General features: G+C 43.6%; 1 protein-coding gene across 5 annotated transcripts in view; it reads left to right on the top strand.

The window, feature by feature from the left end:
• Positions 1 to 19,347, top strand: part of PCMTD1 (protein-L-isoaspartate (D-aspartate) O-methyltransferase domain containing 1) — a 47,723-nt gene that overhangs the window by 6,171 nt on the left and 22,205 nt on the right. The window contains exons 2-5 of one of the 5 annotated variants that reach the window (XM_061123292.1): positions 2,731 to 2,754; positions 4,109 to 4,266; positions 7,734 to 7,816; positions 12,195 to 12,626. The exons of 1 other annotated variant lie outside the window; for it this stretch is intronic. In XM_061123292.1, the coding sequence (XP_060979275.1) occupies positions 12,320 to 12,626 (307 nt within the window). In that variant the 5' untranslated portion in view covers positions 2,731 to 2,754; positions 4,109 to 4,266; positions 7,734 to 7,816; positions 12,195 to 12,319. Of the gene's footprint in view, positions 1 to 2,730; positions 2,755 to 4,008; positions 4,267 to 7,733; positions 7,817 to 12,194; positions 12,627 to 19,347 lie in introns of those variants that run through there. 3 more of the 5 variants (XM_061123293.1, XM_061123291.1, XM_061123294.1) reach the window with 3 other exon arrangements.

The raw sequence follows: 19,347 nt of genomic DNA, 5'->3' as shown, positions 1-19,347 counted from the left end.
TCTCTGATATTCCATAACAGTAGATAAAGAATTTCTTCATTCTTTAAAATTTTTTTGCAGCCTCAAAGGATCAGCTGTATATCGTTACATATATAGATTATATAGTCATTTATTTAACCATATTCCCTACTGATGGACATTTAGATTGTTTCCCATTCTTTACTGTTACACACATCCATTGAGGCAACTGTTTGAAGGAAGAGAAATAAAAACTGGAAGATCTTTCTAGAGAAAAATAAAATTTGAAAGCTAAAATGGCTGTTTCTTGGTAGAGAATCAGATGGATAACTTTTGAGGCTGCTGATGGGTGAGTGAATGGAGAGAAGGAGGGGACCATGTGAGGATGCTGGGAGCTGTTGACAGCCTAATAGGAACAGGGGGGATGGCAGTGGTGAATGGCAGCAGCTCCTGGGACCAATTGTCTGCTCTGGGCGAGGCCAGCTCTGCCTGTGTTTACAAGTTCTGTGCTCAGAAATGATTCTTGATATCTGGAAAGTCATCTCTGGGACTGTGGCTTATAGTAGTATATCTAACTTAGGAAACCTTTTCAGGGAATGGAATAAGATATCTGGGTGTTGTCTGGAAGGAAGTGTCATGACCAACAACACAATATATTTTATGAGATCATTAACTTTCTTACTGTAATATTGTGTGTTCAGAGATAAGATTTAAAGTACTGAAATAAATGAAGTTAAACAAATTCCTCCTTCAGCAAACCTCTTGCCATCCACATCTGTTCCTCATGGGTTGCTTGGGTAATAATGATGGCTTTTTAACAGTGTGGTGTGAGTCCTTTCAGAGTTTATGTATAAACAAAAGTAACATTCATGCATCTTAGACATGTCAGTCAGAATCCTACTGAATAGCAAGTAATGGTAAGACTAATGAAGGTCAGAATTGTATGGATTAACAAGTGAGCGATGGTGGGTACCAGCTAAACAGTGAGTGCCCCATGATTCCTTCAGACCAGGGGTGCTCTGAGTGCAGAGTGGTGGTGTACAGTGCATGTCAGCTGCTGATGTGGTGCAGCTGTCCTACCAGGTTACTCCTAACTGGGCCAGGAAGTGCTGTGCGTCATCCGTGGTGGTGGTGTAAGCATGGCTTACTGAACAGGGTTATTGAACATGATAATAAAAGGTCATTTATTTTTGTTCATCCATGGACCCCTGCCACATATAATAGCTGTAAGAATTCACTGTAGAAAGACTAGAAGATAAGGATAAAAAGCAAATAGATCGTTGGGAATGCAGTCATTGGGATGGTGTCTCCTTTAGTTAATTCTCAGAGATTTCTGTATTAATGAGAACACCAGCTAGAAAAGCCCAGCTTTATAAATCCTGCTGTCAAATAAGACATATATTTATTTGGTGATAGAAGTTTGGAAATTGTGATCACTTGAATCTTCTCTGACCTGCATGCTCTGCCAGGTAACCAGGACTGTGGTAGGGTCTCGGCTCAGCCGTCAGGTTGTTTGTACACATATGTGGTCAAGTGCCGAGTGGTGTAGCTGTTGTGAGGGAGCCCCATGTGTCAGTGGGTGTCAGTACGCTCCTCTGTTGCTGCTCCTGGGTTAATAGTTCAGAGATCTTACTCTGATAACAAATCATTGTATTTTTGTAATCTGTCTTTAAAATACTGGATCTTAAGTGCCTTAGGAATATTTAGAAATGCCATAGCTCAAAAAAAAACACCAAAAAAACCCCCACACAAGTGAACCTTTCTTTGTCAGACAGTGTTTAGAAGGAGGGTGTATTTTATCACACTCATTAGTCTCCTGTTTGCATTGTAGTCTCTTGATGACTAGAGTAGATTTTTAAATTCAGAGTCAGTCATCTCAATACTCAAATATAAGAGCAAGTTTTGGAATACGTGAAGGTAGTTACTACAATTTTACTTTTAAGAAAAAGCCTGGCAGTGGTCTGTAGTGATTTAACATATATTGTAAAATAATACATTGTAAAAGAATTACTTTAAATACTTCTAAACCATTTTAATGGTTTAAGGGACTTGACTTTTCCTGCAAATAGAGTGATTTTGAACCTTTATTCTTTTTTGAACCGCAGAAATTAGAAATGGAAGAAGAAAATTTAGGCTTTTCTACAGTAATTGATGTAAATATCTATATTGTAACTGTTCCTGAAATTGGTTTGGTTCTGAAGGAAAGGGAGGGAAGTCAACATGGTCCTAAACTAGCTCAGTTACCTCACTGTTGATGGCAAAAAAGCTTTCTGCAGGCTTTCTTCTTGTTAAGGAATTGTTCAGTTGTCACTTTATTTTAATAACACCTGGTTTTATCGTGCCTCCATGGTACATTTTATATGTGTGTGGTCCACACTTGACACGGAAGCATGCCCGAATGCCCTGTTTTCACAGACACCATTCCCTGTGCTGCCTCAGGAAGTCTCACAGGTGTGTGGCTGATGCTCCCTCGAGCTCTGCATGTGCACTCAGTCGTGTCTGACTCTTTGCAATCCCTTGGACTGTAGCCCATCAGGCTCCTCTGTCCATGGGATTCTCCAGGCAAAAATACTGGAGTGGGTTGCCATTTCCTTCTTCAGGGGATATTCCTGACTCAGGGATTGAACCTGGTCTCCTGCATTGCAGGCAGTTTCTTTACCGCTGAGCCACCTGGAAACCCTATATGGGAGCTGTGCGGTAGGAGATGCTACTATTTTGATGCTTTAACATTTTCACACTTTCATGTAACTATTTATTTAATCTTTCCAACAGCCTTGTCAAAGAGGATCTTGTCTGGTGAGTATCACTAGTCTCATTTTTATAGATGCAGGAATTGAGACTCAGAGTTACTTCCTTGTCCTGAGTCTTGTTTTCTTTCCTGTGAAATGATCTGCAGTCTTCAAGGACAAAGGACTTGATATAAGAATAGACCTTGAACTCAAAGCCTTCTCCTGAGCAAGTTAGGTAACCCTTTTCCTTGGAAGTAATACTATTACACAGAGTTTTGAGTTAATGTACATAAAAATGCCAAAACTTAATATACAGTAAGTGCTCAGCTAATGACAGTTGCACTAATGATAAAGATAATAATGTTTTAGGAGTGACATGCTACATTTCAAAGATTATGGGACCTCACGCGGTGGCTCAGTGGTAAAGAATCCGCCTGCCAGTGCAAGAGACATGGGTTCAATCCCTGGGTTGGGAAGATCCCCTGGAGTAGGAAATGGCAGCCCAGTCTAGTATTCTTGCCTGGGAAATTCCATGGACAGAGGAGTCTGGTGGGCTACAGTCATGGGGTCCCAAAGAGTCGGACATGACTTAGCAGCTAAACAGTAACAGGAGTCATACGCTATTCAGAGATTATGGGACCTCACATAGCGTAGTGTCCATTTAAATGAAAGGCCAGGCGTGGGAGCAGTCTCACATCAGTGTTGTGTGGGTGGAATCAGAAGTGAAAGGAGAGAGAGCCTTGGAGGAGCCAGGGAGCCAGGAGAGCGGTTGTTCTGGAGCCACATCAGGTCACATGGTCATGTGTAAAATAGCAAATTTGAGTCATCTGGTCAACAAAAAACAAGAAATTCCCACAGCGAAAGGGAAAGACAGAATTCTAAACTGTGGAGCGTGTGTCTGCATGCGTTAGTCCCTGAGGTGTTCCTAACATACTGTTGTCACTGATGTTTTTGGTAATGATTTGGGACCATAAAGAAATGTTGACTTATACTGGATATTTTCTAAGATTGTGGAACTGTCACACTGTAGGAAGACTTTCATCAATTTATTTCACTCTTGAAAGAACTATCTTTCAGTTATCTGTAGCATTAGTTCTTTTGGCTGTCTATGGTGTTAGAGAAAATGAATTTTATTAAATTTGAATATGTACATTTTATTTGATTCTTAAAACAGAGTATAGTTGAGAGTAAGGTTCATAGTCAGTGTTCAGGTAAAGGCCAGGAGTTTAGACCTTCATAAATATGTTTGATTCTGGACCTTTTTCTCACTTAGTCCAAAGCTTATTTATAAAGTCCAGTGTCTGGTTGCTTCCTTTTATATCCATTAATCACTCTGTTGTGCAGAATGTTATTAAAATCAAGTCCTGCTCCTAATTGTCTTAATATCCCTTTTGCTCACGCATCTTTCCATTCATTTTTAGTGACAACACACAGAGCACCACCTGCGGGGCAGTGTGTTTTTAGTGTGTTGTTAAAAGTGTGCTCCCTCTTGAGGCCAGCCTGGGTCATCCTGCATTCAAGTTTGGACAGTTTTGAATCTGCTGCAAATATCCTGAAAAGTACCAGCAACTGGGAAAAGGTGCCGACTCTCACATATGGGGTCTTACTCATGCTGCCCTCACTTTCTGTCAGCACTCAGAATCTGTGTAGTGGCTTCCCTTCCCACTGTCCTAAAAGCAAGGTCAGGAATGAAGCAGATTGGTGCCCTAAGTGGTTTTAAGCTTGAGTGCAGTTTCTCCCAATAGTATACTATATTAGGAATGCTAAAATTTTTTTGTGATACTGCTCAAGGTTTAGGGCTGGGCATACATTGTCTTTTATAAGAAAAAAAATGATACATGGCTCAAGAATAACCAAAGCAAAGTGTTAATGGTTTTATTTGTTGTAGTGTTTACAGTTAGTACATCAAGTTGAATTTCAGGGTCACTTTTAAAGTCCTCTTGCAGTTAGTGTGTGGTATAGTTGTTATTGTTTCAGGGGCCTTTAGATTGTCTTCACGTGACCATGCCTTATACTTAAGTGAATTCCAAGTTCTGTCAAGGAACATGAGCAAATCTCTTGCCACTGATTATACTGTGATCTCTTGTTTCTTTTCCTGTATCTTGGGTGAGTAATAGGAGAGGTGGTAATGGATTCAGTCCCCAAGTATCCAGATTTAATTCCCCATGGAGCAGTGTTCTACTATAGAGTTTGGGTGGTATGGCAGACAGGTAATGCCTCCTTCCCCAAGATGTTCGTGTGTTAGTTCCTGGGCCCTGTCACAATGTCATCCTGTATGGCCAAGGGGAATTAAGGTTGCCGATTAGCTGACTTTAAGATGGGGAGAGTATCCTGTATTATTCTGATGGGCCCAGTGTAATCACAGGGTTCCTTAAAAGTGGAAGGAGGAGGCACAGTGAGCACTCAGCCTGACGGGGCTGCTTGGAAGACAGAGGAAAGGACCATAAGCCCAAAGAAAGCAGGCAGACAGCAGAGAAGTTGCTGTGGTGCCTCCTTGATGAAAGCTGCCAGAAATCTGCTTTCTGGGGTGCCAGGCAGAGATGTTCACAGAGAGGTGTTTCACCAGAGGCTGCTTTCCACCAGATGCTCATGGGGGTTGCTGAGGGAACTGGGTGCAGGGACCCCTGCTGAGCTGTGGGAGCCTGCCAGGAGATGACTGGACTATCCAAGGTTGGGAGTCCGCAAGAGGAGTTAGGCAGAAGATTAGGGTGAGGAGCTGAGAGGAGCAGGAGAGCATGAGAAGGAAGCATTACTTGTGGGGCCTGTTTGATTTGGGAAGAGAGTGGTCCTGATACGTGTCAGCAAACTGACCCATGGGTTAAACTGGGCCAGCAGTTATGTGTAGCCTGCAAACTAAGAATGGCATTTACATTTTCAAATGGTTGGGAAAAAACTAGAAAAAGAGTAATATTTTATGATGTGAAAATTGTATGTAATCAGGTTTCAAGTGTCCATAAATAAACCTGGAACACAGCCACCGTGTTTGACTTAGAAGCTGGTTGTGGCTGCTTTGCTCTGGAAGCACAGTTCAGAAGCTGTGTTGGAAACCGTGGCCTGCAAATCTTAAAATACGTGCGGTCTGACCTTTTATAGGAACTCAAGGCCTGAAGGTTAAGTGCAGTGGTGAAAGGGTCAGTGATTCGATACAAGACGTGGTTGGAAAATGAGATGAGGACCTGGAGGGGCAGTGGGAGCAGCTCCTCAGAGACTCCGACAGTGCAGTTGTTGGGGCTTTGGAGTTTGAACAGTTGTGAGGGTGCCTAGGATGATGGTTAGGTCTGGCAGCCGAGGACCTGCAGCTCAGATGCCAGAGTCCTTGCTGATGACAGGGCCTGGACCCTCAGGGCCCTCAGTGCAGATGGGGAGGTCGACGGAGTGAGAAGCAGTCATTGTCAATGTTCTAGGCCTTCATAAACGAGGGTGTGTGTGTGTGTGTGTGTGTGTACACATTAAGTAATGTAAACGCATATCACGTGTTCACATTGATTCCTCCAGTTCCATCCAGCTCATAAGATATACCCTCATGGTGTGTATGTTAAGAATTTTATATGTAGCTCACTATTTACTCTTCATAACTTGATGATGCGGTTATTTTTCCCATTTTATAGACAGGGAAACTGAAGACCATAGGTTAAACGACTGGCCTGAGATGCATGGTCAGTAAATGACATCAGATGCTTTGTTTCCCTCTGATACAATCTTTCTTTGGAACCAAGAGTCCAAAAGGCAGGAAGAGGAGGAAATGACAGGTTAAGGAGAGGGAAGGAGAGCTGAATTGAACATCTTTTCAGCTGAGAGAATGGGAAGTTCTCCTGAGTGAGAGGTCGAGAGCCTGTGGGCCAGCTGTTGTGTTTCACAAAGGTTCACGGCTTGACAGACCGGATTTGAGTTGTGGCTCAGCCCCTGCCAGCTGTGAGCTTGTCTTGTGGTCTCTGAGCTCTGTCCTCCTCAGTAAAATAAAGTTGGTGCCTCTTCATAGGTATGCTGAAGATACAGACTCCAGCGCTCGGTAGGTGCATAGGAAATTGCCCATGTGTATGTTACCATTGCTGAAACAAGGGTAAGGTTTATATTACCATTGATGTAGAGTTAAGTGGATATTCTCAGCACTGTTTGGCATGGAGTACTGAACCTTAGCTTATCCTATTCTTTTTCTTTCTTTCATAATTCTTTTTTTTATATTCCCTGATACATATTTGTTGTCATTGAGGAAGGTTTTCCCCTGTGCGGTTGCCTCTGTACTCGAATCAGCCTTGGTCCATGGCTCCAATGACAAGGTCCTTGAGGGCCCAAAAAAGAAAGGTCCTTTGTTCATGCCCTCAGATACTGTGTTCTGCTTTGTGTGGGTCACTCATTTTCTTCCCCCAAAGCTGGGTGCGCTCTGTCCCCACCTCTGCAGAGAGAGGCGCACACAGGAGCTGCCATTGGCTGCTTGCCACTGGGCCAGGAGGGGAGGGAGGAGTCAGTGTTCAGTCTGTTCTCTTCCCCCTTCACGACATCTGTCTGCCATCTGCTTGCTTCCCACCTCCTTTGACTTGTCTTTAACCTTCTGTAAAACATCCCCGAGCTGCCTGAAAGACAACATAATATTAAACTGTGCCGCCAGTGATTCTTCCCCTCAACCAAATGCATTCCAGTCACAGATCTGATTTTGAAAGAATAGCAAGCACCTTTTGGAGCACTTAGCAGTCACGTCAGGTGAGTTGCTGTGAAGATGCCCACTGTTCTTCCACACCAGACACGTCCCGGAGAGAAAAGGCTGCGGGGTGAGACTGTGCTTGAGGAGTAAAGGCTGCCGCTTCCTTAACCTGTTCAGTCCTTTAGTCTGCATTTTGTCCTTTTCTGCCTTCATCCTTTCTTCTTGTTCTCAGAGCCCTTATTTTGCTTTTATGTTTAATGTAGGACTTGAACACCCTTAAAACTTTTTTTCTGTGTTACAGAAAATGGCAGGAGGGGAGCAGAAAAAATTGTGATTGAAGTAACAGAAATGCTGAGACAAGCATACTCATTCCTAGATAACTAAAACTCAGTTGTGTTCAAATGCAGGTTTAACCGATGCCCAACTAGCAGAGAAGTCAGAGCCCTGGGGAACCTTAGGAATCAGAGAATTTAGCCTCTTCACTTCACAGGTGAGGAAATGACATCCTGGAGGGATGCCCAGAGCCATACAGCAAAGTTGTCACTGGGGTCAAGGCTGGACCTTGGTGTCTTGACTTGTGTTTGGCACTTTGCATGTTTGAGATGGAATTACTTCAGACAAATGGCAAACACATCCCATGACTTAGTGCTGTAATTGGTTTTTAAACTACTGTTTGCTTTACTTATAAAAATGAACTGTATTTCAAGTTAGGGGATTATGGTTGAATTATCAAAATATTCACTACAGATTTAACTTGCAAACTCCTCATACGTACATTGATAATAATCAATTTACAATCTCTTGCTCCGTAGTCAGGGGATTGGTTACTTGATGCATCTGTCTGGTGGGATATCATGGCCTTGGATTTTGCAAGTATTTTTGATGGCATGAATAAATAAGACATATCAAGTGAAAATCTGAAATATATATACAGTATAATATCAACATTGTGTTAAAGAAACAAGAATATTGATGCTTACAAAGTAAATAATAGTGGCTCTTTGAAGGTTAGGATTATCAGTATATCTTTATTTTACTTGGTTTTCAAGTTTTCTGTGAATTTGTATACTACTGTTATAATCAAATCAGTGAATATTATAAAATGGAATTTATAATAATTATGCATATTATTTATATGTAATGGATTCATATTTCACTTTTTTTTTCAGAAAAATGTTATAAAATGGCATCTTTGAAGCTCAGTGGTGTAAATTATTTATATTATGACCTTTTCCGGTTCCTTGATTTTTCTGCTGTATACTTTTATTTAGTGTATTTTTATTCCTTAGGAAGTTACTGTCCATGAGTCTCTGTTGTACGTCATCTGGTCTAAATAAATCAATACCGCTCTCTTTATCTTTACCTTGTCAGTTTTGTTCACATAAGGCATGCACACAGTTGAGAAGGTTGAGTGACACTGCAGGCCTTGACGACAGCTCAGCGGCTCCCGGCTCCACCTGTCCTCAGCCAGGAGACTGACGCCAGAGGGAAGGGGGCGGCATGGAGCCGCCACAGGGAACACTGCCTCCATGGTGCACAGAGAAATTGTGCAGCGTAGACAGCTTTTACTGTCCGTTACAGATGGAGGCTTAGCTCCCATGCCCCTCGAAGTCTTTCCTCTTATTCCCCCAGGGTGGTTAAAGGACTTTTCAGACGAATATCAGCAATTATGTTTGCACTGGTACTACTATGTAAATACTAAATATTGTCTTCCACAGACCAAATAATGAGTTCGCATTCTAAAAGTCCCTTTGTTTTCTGGTGGGTGTTGGTTTTCCCTTAACATCCTGTTTTAGTCCCTTAGTGTGCCCTGTCTGTCTTTGAGCCTTCCCTGGCAGTCTGAGGCCCAGGCTCTGTGTCCCGGGGCCTGCCGGCTTGCCTAGACCCTGGGTTCTTCTGGCTTCAGCAGCACTGCTTTCTTACCCAGGCTTAGCTCTGCGGTGCTGTGCCTTGAGTGGGCATGTGGCCCCCATCTCTTCTACATCCCCAGACACCTTTCTTTCCTTCTGCTGTCTGTGCTTCTCCAGGCAACTCTTCTGATTCTTCCATCCCACCTGTGTTTGGGCTGGGTGCCCTGTAGCACCCTTGTGTAACTTCTGTGCTCATCTGATTTTGGAATTGTTTATGCCAGTTGTTTTCCACATGTGGTCTGGGGTCTTCGAGGTCTTCTGAGAGCTTTCAAGGGCCTGAGAAGTCTGTCCTGGGTTTTCTACTGTAACCTCTGAAAACACCTTCTGTTCTGCAAAGCAGCTGGGCTTGTGGGAAGCTTAGCTTTGGGTGTAACATTGAAAGCCTGTGCAATCAGCTGTACCAGCAGAAACAACAATCTCAATAAAATTTCTAGGGCAGCTGTCTCTGCTGAGGTCTGGACCTGGCTTTAGTCAATCCGTCCTCCACAGTCGTAACCCCCAGTGTTCATGGTCCTGCTTTAACCCTGCTTTGACATTTTGACATTTGACCTGCTTTGACATTCAGGCCCTGGATATCATTTTACTTGGAGACAGATGTCATTTTTATTTATTAAAATAAAAAAAATCTGAACCTGGTTATAGCCTTCATTAGTCTGTTTTAATTCATGGAAAGTGTCTTAGTGTTTTTTCATCTGTGTGCACAGTCCCCCAGATCACTTGAAGACACTGTCTCATTGTCTTACAGGAAGGTACTCTGTTCTCAGCTTTTTGTTTAAAGTTTTCATAAGCTGCTGAGGTGTGCCTCTAAAGTGTGGAAGCTTGTCCCTTCCTGTCACTTCAGAACATGCACATATATTGTGACCACCACACCTTCATCTTTATCTCCACGTCATTACTCTGTATGTTGAATGTGAGCTCATTTTGTGTTGGGATTGTCTGGTGGCTCAAACGGTAAAGAATCTGCCCGCAATGCAGGAGACCTGGGTTCAATCCCTGGGTCAGGAAGATCCCCGGGAGAAGGAAATGGCAACCTACTTCAGTATTCTTGCCCGGAGAATTCCATGAACAGAGGAGCCTGGCGGGCTGCAGTCCACGGAGACAGTCCACAGAGACAGTCCACAGAGTTGCAAAGAGTCGGACATGACTGAGCAACTAAGTAACTTTGATTTGTGTTAAAGAAACATGCATCATAGCAGGTCGTACCTTATATTCCAGGAAGCCTTTCCCGACTTCCTCCTGCATTACCCTTTGAGCTTTCTGTTCAGATCTGTTTGTCTTTCCTACCAGACTAGATGGAAAGGAGTCAGGGAAGTCGGCTTCCACAGTGTATGGTGTGTCTGGCTGACAGAGTGGTGTTTTCGTCAGCCTTCTGAGGCCTGTGTCTCAGGCCTGTAGCGGTTGATTTGAAACACAGATGCCCTGCACTTTCTAAATGGAGATGTAATTTCCCGTGTTAATACTTGACTAACTGTCACCTGTAAGGGCTTTTCTGGTGGCTCAGACGGTAAAGTGTCTGCCTGCAATGCTGGAGACCCGGGTTCGATCCCTGGCTCGGTAAGATGCCCTGGAGAAGGAAATGGCAACCCACTCCAGTACTCTTGCCTGGAAAATCTCATGGACAGAGGAGCCTGGTAGGCTACCATCCATGGGGTTGCAACGAGTTGGACATGACTGAGCGACTTAACTTACTTACTGTCACCTATAGTAGATGTTCCTAAGCTGCAGTGGACTCAGGGGCCTCTGGGAACTCAGGAGCCTTCTGAAATTGTATGCAGAACTTCCAGTTTGTTCATTTTTCAGTAGAGAGAGGGGAGTTTGTCATCAGTCTCAGAGCGGGGGAAGCAGGAGAAGACAAGAGGGGCTCAGGCAGTGGGGCAGCCTGGCGGCGAGGGGCCCTGCTCCTCCCGCTGCTTTTCCTCCAGTTCCTGGCCGGAGTGGGCATCAGGAAACTTGTTTTTGGCCATGGCTATTTCATTTCTCACTTTCCCCCTTGGCTGATTTATTAATTCAGAATTTAATTGACACACGAGTTTGCTTACTAACTTATTGAATAAAGCTTAAATTGTGTATTCAGTATCGAAATTCTTATTTTAACAATTTGTACTTACGTTTCCTTTCAAATATGCTGAGTTTGTTAAAGAAGTTTGTTGTATGTGTGTGTGTATAACTTATGTTCTAGTGCTTAAACTATTAAAAGTTGTTAACAAAATTTGTGGTCTCATCATGACAGAATTTACCAAACAAAATCTTAATAGGTGTAAATGTATGTATGTATATATATTGATTTATATACACACACATTTTAAATATGTGAGTCTGTTTTTAAGTTCCATTTTGTATTCAGTGATTAGGTAATATATTATTCTTTATGTTAACATTTTGAATTTATGTGGTGTATTTAGGAATTGTTAGTGGATTGTTTAGGAATTTTAAATGAAGTAACACATGCATATTTATCTAGGCTTTCCACACTGTAGAAGTCCACGTGACTCAGTGATGACGAGCATGGTCTCTGAAGTCTGGACCACCAGGGACCTCACCCCAGCAGCATCACCTTCCAGAGCAGCGTTGTCCATTGTGGCAGCCACTGGTCACATGGGTCTGTTCAGCACTTGGAGTGTGGCTGGTGTGATTGGCTGGATTTTTAGGTGTATTGAGTTTAAATCAGCCTATGTCTAGGCAGCCCTGTGTGACCCATGGCTGCTATACTTTGCTTCACAAGATGAGGTGACTTAACTCTTCTGTGTCCCAGGTTTCCTCTCTGGAGAGATGAGATCACACTTAAGCTGCCCTTAAGAATAAATACTATACTTAAGGAGCCTAACTCTGTGCCTGGAAGAGACTATGTCCTTGAGAAGTGGTCGTTAGTTATAATGACTATTATATATTTAATAAACTAGAGTTACCTTACTTTTGAGCATTCATTTAAACCTGTTTATTTTTATTCTTCCCTTTCAGGATTAATTTATTTTTGGAAATCAAGTGCAATATTAAAAGGAAAACAAAACCACACTACATTATTGGAAGCCATTTCTGCTAATTTTATTACAGTTTAAAATTTATGGTTTGATTTGAATACTATCATGGGAGGAGCTGTGAGTGCTGGGGAAGATAATGATGACTTAATTGATAACTTAAAAGAAGCCCAGTATATCCGCACTGAAAGAGTGGAGCAAGCCTTCAGAGCGATTGATCGCGGAGATTACTATTTGGAAGGCTACCGAGACAATGCGTACAAAGACTTAGCCTGGAAGCATGGCAACATACACTTGTCAGCACCTTGCATTTATTCTGAAGTTATGGAAGCCTTGAAACTTCAACCAGGATTGTCTTTTCTTAACCTGGGAAGTGGAACCGGATATTTAAGTACAATGGTGGGCTTAATTTTAGGTAATTTTATTTTTGTAAAATTCTTTTTTAAAAAGTAAGCTGGGTTTGTACTGCTGTTTCTAATTTACAGGGTTTATAACTTTGTATACAGCATATGATTGAATGTATATTCTCAAAGTAGTTACCTTCCTTCCTTAAGGTCAGAGTAGTCATCTTTTCTTATTTTCAGCCCTGACCCCCATAGTTAACTTTGCCTTCAGTGCTAGACCTGAAAAGTTCTTGGAACTGTTTTTGATCCCCCAACCACCATCTGTACTGTACAACTGAGCAGTTGGCAGCTGGGAGGCTCAGGAGCATCTCGTAGCCTACTTGGGGTCAAGCATCCTGACAGCGGCTGGGAGAGTTTGGTGGGCCCTGGTGTCCTTTGCTGAAGGGGGGGTGGTGCTGTGCTGGTTAGGGATCCAGAAGCCTGTGGGGGGCGGGAGATGGGGCACTGCTGGGGCAAAGCGCAGGACGCAGGGCGGGGAAGAGGGGGAAGAGTGTGGGTCATTACGTGTCTGCCAAGCGTTATTTCTAAAGCAAGTGTACGGCAGTAATCAGAAGGGACAGATAGCGCTGCCTTCACGAAGCTTTCTCGTGCTCACGATGAGGGCTTGGCATTGCTGAAAGCACTTGACATGGTCTGGTAACTTGTTTAGTTTTCCCAGTAACCCTGAGAGGTGTGTATTGTCATGGTTCCTGTGTGTTCAAACTGAGTCACGTCCACTGACTTGCCTGTGGTCCCACAGCTAGGAGCTGAGAGCTGTGAGGTTGAGCCTGTGGGTGGACAAAGCATGCCAGGGGAGAAACTGCTGAAAGACACGGTGACGTCAGGCGGAGGATGGACCTCGGCTGTCACCGTGCCCCTTGGTGTTTGCTGGGCACCACCGTGTGACAGGCATCAAGGTGCAACACCAAGGCCCCTGTGACACAGACTTGCCCTGGGCTTTGCAGACTAGATGGGCGGGGGTGGAGAGACAGGAAGTGAGCGGTTCTTATCCCATGTGATGTGTCCTGTGGCTGGGGTGTCTTCCCAGGTTACAAGGACGAGGCTGTGGCTTACAGTTCACTTTGGAGCGCTGGGGAATCATTGGAGGACTTCAGAGAAATGACTGTGATCCCCCTGTGACTAAGCAGTCCTGATTTTTTTCGATTATCCTAGCGTCAGTATTAGTAATGTCCTTTTCTTTGCCAAAGTATCCCAGTTTGGAAAGTAAATTATGTGCTCACATAGTATGGCTTCAGTCGTTTTCAAGCCTGAAATCCCATTGCTCTGTGCTGGCTGTCTCCATACTTTCTCTCCCAGTTGTGGAGCCTGCAGTTGTTTCACCTGAAGCCTGTTTATCCCACTAATGAGTCAGTTCCTGATACGTAGTAACTGGTCAGAAAGGTGACATTATTCAGTTTTGCCCAGAGAGAAGTTAAGCAACTTGCATTTATGTTTGGTGATCTCTCTGATTCTGAGATAGCATATTCATCAGGTTGGGAATCCCAGAAATCCAACTGTTGTATCATGAGAGCCTCTAGAAAGGGGATCCAGGGTTTGGGAGGGTCTCCAAATCCAAGGAGCAGAGGGGAGTGGTAGAGAGAGCTTCTTCCCAAAGTGGGCTTGCTGTCCTTGAGCCAGTGTGCTGCTTTACCAGCTCTGGCCACTAGGGCTGGGGTCCAGCTTCAGATGAGTGTTCTGCTCCTCCAGCTGGTTAGCTGACTCCTGCTGCAGGCCGGAGTTTTAGCCAAAGGCCTGGCGGGGAGAGAAGGAATCAGCAGTCTTGCTCACTCAATCCATTCCTTAGTCCTGGTCCCTAAGAAATGGGCTTCCTGGGGCTAACTGCCTTTGTGGGCCAGCTGCCATCTTTATTGTCTTTTTTTTTAATTGGAGGGAAATTGCTTTACAACGTTCTTTTGGTTTTGCAGTACAACAGCATGAATCAGCCATAATTGCACGTATATCCCCTCCCTCTTGAGCTTTCCACACTTCATCCCACCCCTCTAGGTTGTCAGAGCGCCAGGCTGGGCCCAGTGTTACTCAGCAGCTTCCAACTAGCTGTCTGTTTTACACATGGTAGTGTGCGTATGTCAGTGCTGCTTTTCTTAGATTGTCCCACCTTCTCCTTCCCCTGCTATGTCCACAAGTCCATTCTCTATGTTTGCATATCATTCCTGTCCTGCAGATAGGTTCATCAGTACCGTTTTTCTAGATTCCATGTATGTGCGTTAAATTTATTGTGTCTGGAGTGTTTCCTCCTCCAACCTGAAGCCAGTGTGGAAACACAGACCCTTGTGTGGCAATCCACAGGGAGGACATCTGCTCCCAGGCTCCAGGGAGTCACACGTGTTCAGTCACAGGCATGACTACCCTTACTTTATATTGTTGGGGGATTTGTCTGTGTGTGTTCCTGCAGTCAAGATCAAGATATAATTTCTCTCCTTTTGATGGGGAAAGTGTTTGATGAGAAAGATAAAAACTTTTAAAAAGGAAAGAAAGAACAGAGCCTGTAAAACTGTGATTACACTTAATAAATCTTGGATTTCGCCAGCTTCTGAGAAGCTAATCATTTTCCCCCTTCTCCCCTTGTTTGGTTTGTGTTTCCTGAGCATTTAATTAAATCAAGGAGGGGACACATCCACAGAAATCACTTAGCACTCACTCTAGAGGAGGGTGCTTACATGTGCCCTATAATTATTTGAGTGTGGTGCCTCAGGCTGGGCCCCAGTGCTTCCCATGACCTTGTCTTACTAAGTTCTGCTAGCACCCTGGCGCTCAGCCCTGCACTTCAGTCACAAGACAAGGGTTGACAGGTGCTCCCCGGCAACAGAGGCTCTCATCCAGGGATGTGCTGGTGTAATCTGGGGTCCAGGCTGAAGCGGGGAGAGTGGGGGTCTGCGGAGGAGGCCTCTTGAGGAATCTCCACCTTGCAGTCTGGAGCGCTCTTGTTCGGTGAGAGGAGTTAGGTTTATTCTCACTTCAGGAGATTTCTCATGATTAAAGTACACTTGAAGCAGTTATTCATAAATGGAATTTATTTTTGCCCCACACAGAGAAGATGGATGATTCCAAGTTCTAAATTATACCTCATTTCAGATAACTTGTTTAGTTTCCAGTTGAAGATACATTCATATTCTAAGAGTCTTCCTATGAAGAACTGTCACAGAGAATGTAGTCCTTCATTGATGAAGGTAATCCATTTTGAGAGCCCTTCCATCACCCCGTGGATTCCCTCCCCCAGCCCCTCGCAGCTGCTTGCCTCTTTTCTGTGTCTCGGTTTTCCTTTTCTGTGCATTTCATGTCAGTGGAATCATGTGGCATGTGATCTCTGTATGATTTCTTTACCTGAGCGTTAGATTTTCAGGATTCATCTATGCTGTAACATGTATCATTGCTCCCTTCCTCTTGGTGGCTGAGTAACATTCCGTTGTGTGGGTAGACTGCATTTGTTTGTCCTTTGACCACTTGATGCCTGTTTTGAATGATGCTGATGTGAACATTCATGTATAAGTCTTGGTGGAGATGTCCATTTTCATTTCTCTCAGGTGGATTCCTAGGAGTGAGATTGCTGGACTGTTTATGGTAAGTTTGTGTTTAACTTTTTAAGAACTTGCCAAACTTTTCTGGAGTGGCTGCACCATTTTCTATTCCCACCAACAATGTATGAGGTTCCAGTTTCTCCATATCTTCACTGGTGGTGTTTTGTTTTATTTTAAATAGCATCTTAGTGGGCATAACATGGTATCTTGTGATTTTAACTTATACCTGTGTGATGACTAATGATGTAGAGCATATGTTCCTGTGACTTTTGGTCATTCCTCTATCTTCTTTGGTGAAATGTCTGTTCAGCTCTTTTCTCCATTTTTAAATTACATTGTTGGCATCCTTATTATTAATGAGTTGTAAGTGTTCTTTTAAGTACAAGCCCTTTTTCAGAAGTATGATTTTCAAATCTCTCTTCATTTCCTTTTAAGCACCCCTTTAGAAAACTCATGCCTCCCTTGAGGCCTGAGAGTGAGGGAGATCCAGAGGGGCCTCCTTTCCCCTATCCCTTTTTTTCTGGACAGAACACAGTTCTGCAGGTTTCCATGGTTCTCTCTAAGGCAGATTCTCTTCTCTGCATTAAGCCAAACTTCAGTTTTCCCTCTATCTTTTTATCCTACTTTTTTTGTTAAAGGAATTACAAAGACTATTCTTGGTATGTGCTTTATTTTGGGCTCTGAGTAAATCTGTTTTGAAAAGAACCCTTTCCTTTAGGCTGCTAAGATTTTCTGAAATCAGTAAAGCTCCTTACTATTTAAACCGTTTCTTCTTAGTCCTAGTTAGGCTTCTGTGCATCTTTTTTCTGTCCATATACCCTGTATCAGGGACTTCCCAGGTGGCTCAGTGATAAAGAATCCATCTGCCAGTGCAGGAGCTGCAGGAGACTCGGGTTTGATCCCTGGTTTGGGAACATACCCTGGAGGAGGAAATAGCAACCCATTCTAGTATTCTGCCTGTGGGAAATCCCATGGACGGAGGAGCCTGGTGTGCTATAGTCCATGAGATTGCAGAGAGATGGGCATGACTGAGCATGCAGACACACGCACGATACAAGTTTTAGAAATTTTGCAAATTTTTACAGTAATTTGAGTATATTTCCTTAGAGGTTGAAAGGCAGTTCCTTCAGTGCTGTGAAGAGTGTCAGGTGGATCTCGTGGCATCGTGAGGCGTCTTGAGTTTTTACCTTCAGGCTTAACTCCCCAATTTGCATTATCTGTCAACTGAGAACAGTTGAGCTGTATTTGTGAATTTGCTTCCTTGCTGAAATGTGTCTGTAACCCTCACATCAGTATTGGTCATTGGTGCATGTGTTTGGGGAGGGGGGAAAGAGTGAGTAGTTCTGTGGGCATGGTACCCCTGGGCCGGGTCAGGGGGGCAGTCCTGCTCGTGCCTCAGGGCAGTGGCCAGAGGATGCAGTCACAGCGTGGTGCAGACAGCTCTGGTGCTGGGCCAGTTTCTTCTGGAGCTCATTTCTTTCATAAAAGAAAACAGACTCTTCTAGGGTGAGTTCTTAGGACTGAACATTGCTGTCTGTCTGAGGTAGGTATATAGGTATAGTATATGCACACTACTCCCCTGAAGCCACTGGGTGGTGCGGCATTTGCTTATTGTGTTTTTGGACTTTATAGAACATAAGGTACCACAAATAATGAGTACTGACTGGATGCTTCAGAAAATGACTAAACCTTTCTGAGTTTGTGTGTCTGTGTGAAATAATTTGTGAATCTCCAGCTTCTACTGAGTCACTACTCTGGAGTGGGCATCCGTGGCCTCGGCTCTCTCCTCAGTCTTTCCTGGGCTGAGATGTGCTGGACTAGCGCCCATGTGAGCGGCTCACCTGTGTCGCAGGGCTGTGCCTGCACCGGCCTTCACACCCTGTGTGGGCGGCTCCTGCAGCATCAGCCTGTCCACCGTCCCATGCCTTCTGCCTGCAAAGATTCATCTGATGGATTTCACTCCTGTTTGCGTTTCCTTTATAGACACTTACTTTAGCCTGTTGTGGAAGCTTCTTTGCCTTCAGCCTGTGGTGAAGGGTGGCGCCTCTTCTGTCTTCAGGTTCCTTCCACGTGCAGAGGATTCACAGGTTTCCAGCACCAGGTCTGTCTGCGGAGCTCTGGACACTGCATCTTCCAAGCTGACCAACAAACTGGATACTTAATTTGCTGTGCTTACTGCATATCTCTTCTTCAGTGTGCACGAGATTCTGAAAGTTCAACCTGTTTCCACCTCAAGTGACCCTTCCTCACCCTAGCCACACCAGAGCAGTTGAGGTTGGCTTCTGCCACCTGTGTATCCATTTTGGTGACTCAAGGCAGAAACCTGAACACCACTCTTTCTTCTCTTTAATTATATTTGGTGGAATAGGCAATACATTCACAGAGTTAAATAATCCAAAAGAATCAGAAGGCATACTTTTAAAGACTTTCCTTACCTGCCTCTCCTCCACTTTGTCTGGTTGCCCTCCCCATTTGAAGAGCAACGTATGGAGCCCTGGGAACACCTCCACTCCTGCACAGACTCAATTTAATGTTTATAGGGATGATAGTTGACTTGAAATCAGAAGAATTTTCCTAGGTACATGAAGGAAAATATGTATTGCATCTTAGAAGATTTCTAGCAAACTGCTAAAATTAATAAGAAATTTATTTTGAATGGAATATACTTTTCTGTGTAAGATATACTTCTGTACAATGCCTCATTCTGTGATGAAGTAGATGTGACACATGGTTTTTTGCCAATATACTTATAAAGACATGAAAAATACACATTTTTATGCTTTGTATATGTCACTGACCTCAGTCTTACTTGTAAACCTTTCTAAATTTGGGACCATAGCTCCCTTTATGTACTTTTATCTTTCTTCAAAGAGTATTTGCTATGTGTGCCTTTGTGCGAGCTGTTGAACATAGAGCTGTGCAGAAGGCATCCCACATACCATGTGTGTTATTTCTGAGCCAGCAGCAGGAGCATTGGGTCAGTTTTTTGGCTGTTCTTCATTTAGGTCAGGAAATAGTTGTTGAGTATCGATGTGTTTTGGTTACTTGTGACTTGATCACATGCATTGGCCCTGGAGTATCTTTCGCAGGTAAATACACAGTGCAGTGAAAGAGCTGATAAAATGGCTTCCAGGGAAAGTGGACTGATATCAAACGCTATTTACATTACCTTTTAAACCATGTTCTGTTGTGTTATAGTTGAGCATACCTTCTCAGT

Source organism: Dama dama, chromosome 21, assembly GCF_033118175.1.
Source record: "Dama dama isolate Ldn47 chromosome 21, ASM3311817v1, whole genome shotgun sequence".
In the NCBI taxonomy this organism is placed as follows: Eukaryota; Metazoa; Chordata; class Mammalia; order Artiodactyla; family Cervidae; genus Dama; species Dama dama.
The sequence above is the reverse complement of the archived record's forward strand: the minus strand, read 5'-3'. Positions and strand labels throughout refer to the sequence as shown.